Source organism: Corvus brachyrhynchos, unplaced genomic scaffold, assembly GCF_000691975.1.
Source record: "Corvus brachyrhynchos isolate BGI_N302 unplaced genomic scaffold, ASM69197v1 scaffold166, whole genome shotgun sequence".
In the NCBI taxonomy this organism is placed as follows: Eukaryota; Metazoa; Chordata; class Aves; order Passeriformes; family Corvidae; genus Corvus; species Corvus brachyrhynchos.
Window position 1 is genome coordinate 500,582 of NW_008239671.1, and position 1,319 is coordinate 501,900.

The following is a 1,319-nucleotide window of genomic DNA, read 5'->3' on the forward strand; positions in this document are numbered from 1 at the left end:
TTCAGGACATCTGTTGTGTGGCAAAAAGATATATCTGTTGGAGGAATTTGCCACTCTGTGTGTTGATAGAGCTTCTGAAAAATAATAAAATAAACTTAGCCTTTTAATTCTTAAAGCCAAACACCTTAGCATTTAATCTTAGCCATGTTCTGCACTGTTTTTTTACTTTTAACTCAATGTCTTGATTTTATCAAGTTGATTCAGAACAGTTTTGTGGTTCTGTTATAGGGCAAACACGTAAGGTGACTTTTGAAGGTTGTGTAATAACACATCTCCTCTTGTTTTCCTGCAAATGTCATTGTTACTTTCCATTTTTGCAGTGAAATATTTTCATGCCCAGAGTCTTGAATTGGATTTGTCTAATTTCTGTTTACTGCATCACTGCCAGTGATCAGAATTACTCATACGATGTACAGCTCTGAAAAAGCTGCTGGACATTGTTTTACTGAAGAACAACAAAAAACATTCACAAACCCCTTTGGCAGTCGTGTAAAGAATGTGCTTACGCTGGAAATGATAGAAAGCTGAGTAAATTCCCCTTTCCCACGTGGTCAAGTGCAATGAGATCATGATGAGAGATGTGAAATCTTTGGGCTGTCAAACTTCATTTTTGTCTGTTGATTCAAAATAGGAAGAAAACAGAAGTGTTCTGTCACAGCACATGAACTCCTTTCCTCGTTGTCTGTGGTTTAGGTGGATGGTTTATCGGCAGACCATGGACAGCCCCGAGTGTTTCAGTGCCTCCCACTTCCAGCGTTACCTGGCCGGGCTCCTGGAGGCCCAGCAGAACCTCGGGGTCCGTCAGGCTGCGTATGCTGGGAAGAGCAAGAGGCTCCTGGTGGTCCTGCAAGGGTAAAGGCTTGAAACTCTGACAACTGTTGTGTAGAATAAGGGAATTCTGGTTTACATATGGACCAAACTCAGCTTTTCTGTACCTGTTGATTTTGTTGCTCCTTTGCAAAAAAAGGTGTCCGTAGCCTTCCTTGCATGTTGTGGAAGCAATGTGGCCTCACAGCCCAGAACCCTCCTGTGCTGGGCTGATCCCCCAGCGTGGGCAGCAGGGGAGGGGGGATTCTGATTCTGGTGAGACCCCAGCTGCAGAGCTGCCTCCTCCAGCTCTTGGATCCCAGCAGCAGAAGCATGTGGAGCTGCTGGAGTGAGTCCGGAGGAGGCCATGGAGATGCTCTGAGGGCTGGAGCCCTTCTGCTCTGGAGCCAGGCTGGGAGAGCTGGGAATGTTCACCTGGAGAAGAGAAGGATCCAGGGAGAGCTCAGAGCCCCTTGCAGGGCCTAAAGGGGCTCCAGGAGAGCTGGAGAGAG

General features: G+C 46.6%; 1 protein-coding gene across 1 annotated transcript in view; it reads left to right on the forward strand.

Moving 5' to 3' along the window:
* CUNH20orf194 (chromosome unknown C20orf194 homolog) overlaps positions 1 to 1,319 on the forward strand; it is a 62,796-nt gene that overhangs the window by 41,130 nt on the left and 20,347 nt on the right. The window contains exon 27 of the mRNA XM_017742391.1: positions 694 to 852. Coding sequence (XP_017597880.1) covers positions 694 to 852 — 159 coding nt within the window. The remainder of the gene's footprint in view (positions 1 to 693; positions 853 to 1,319) is intronic.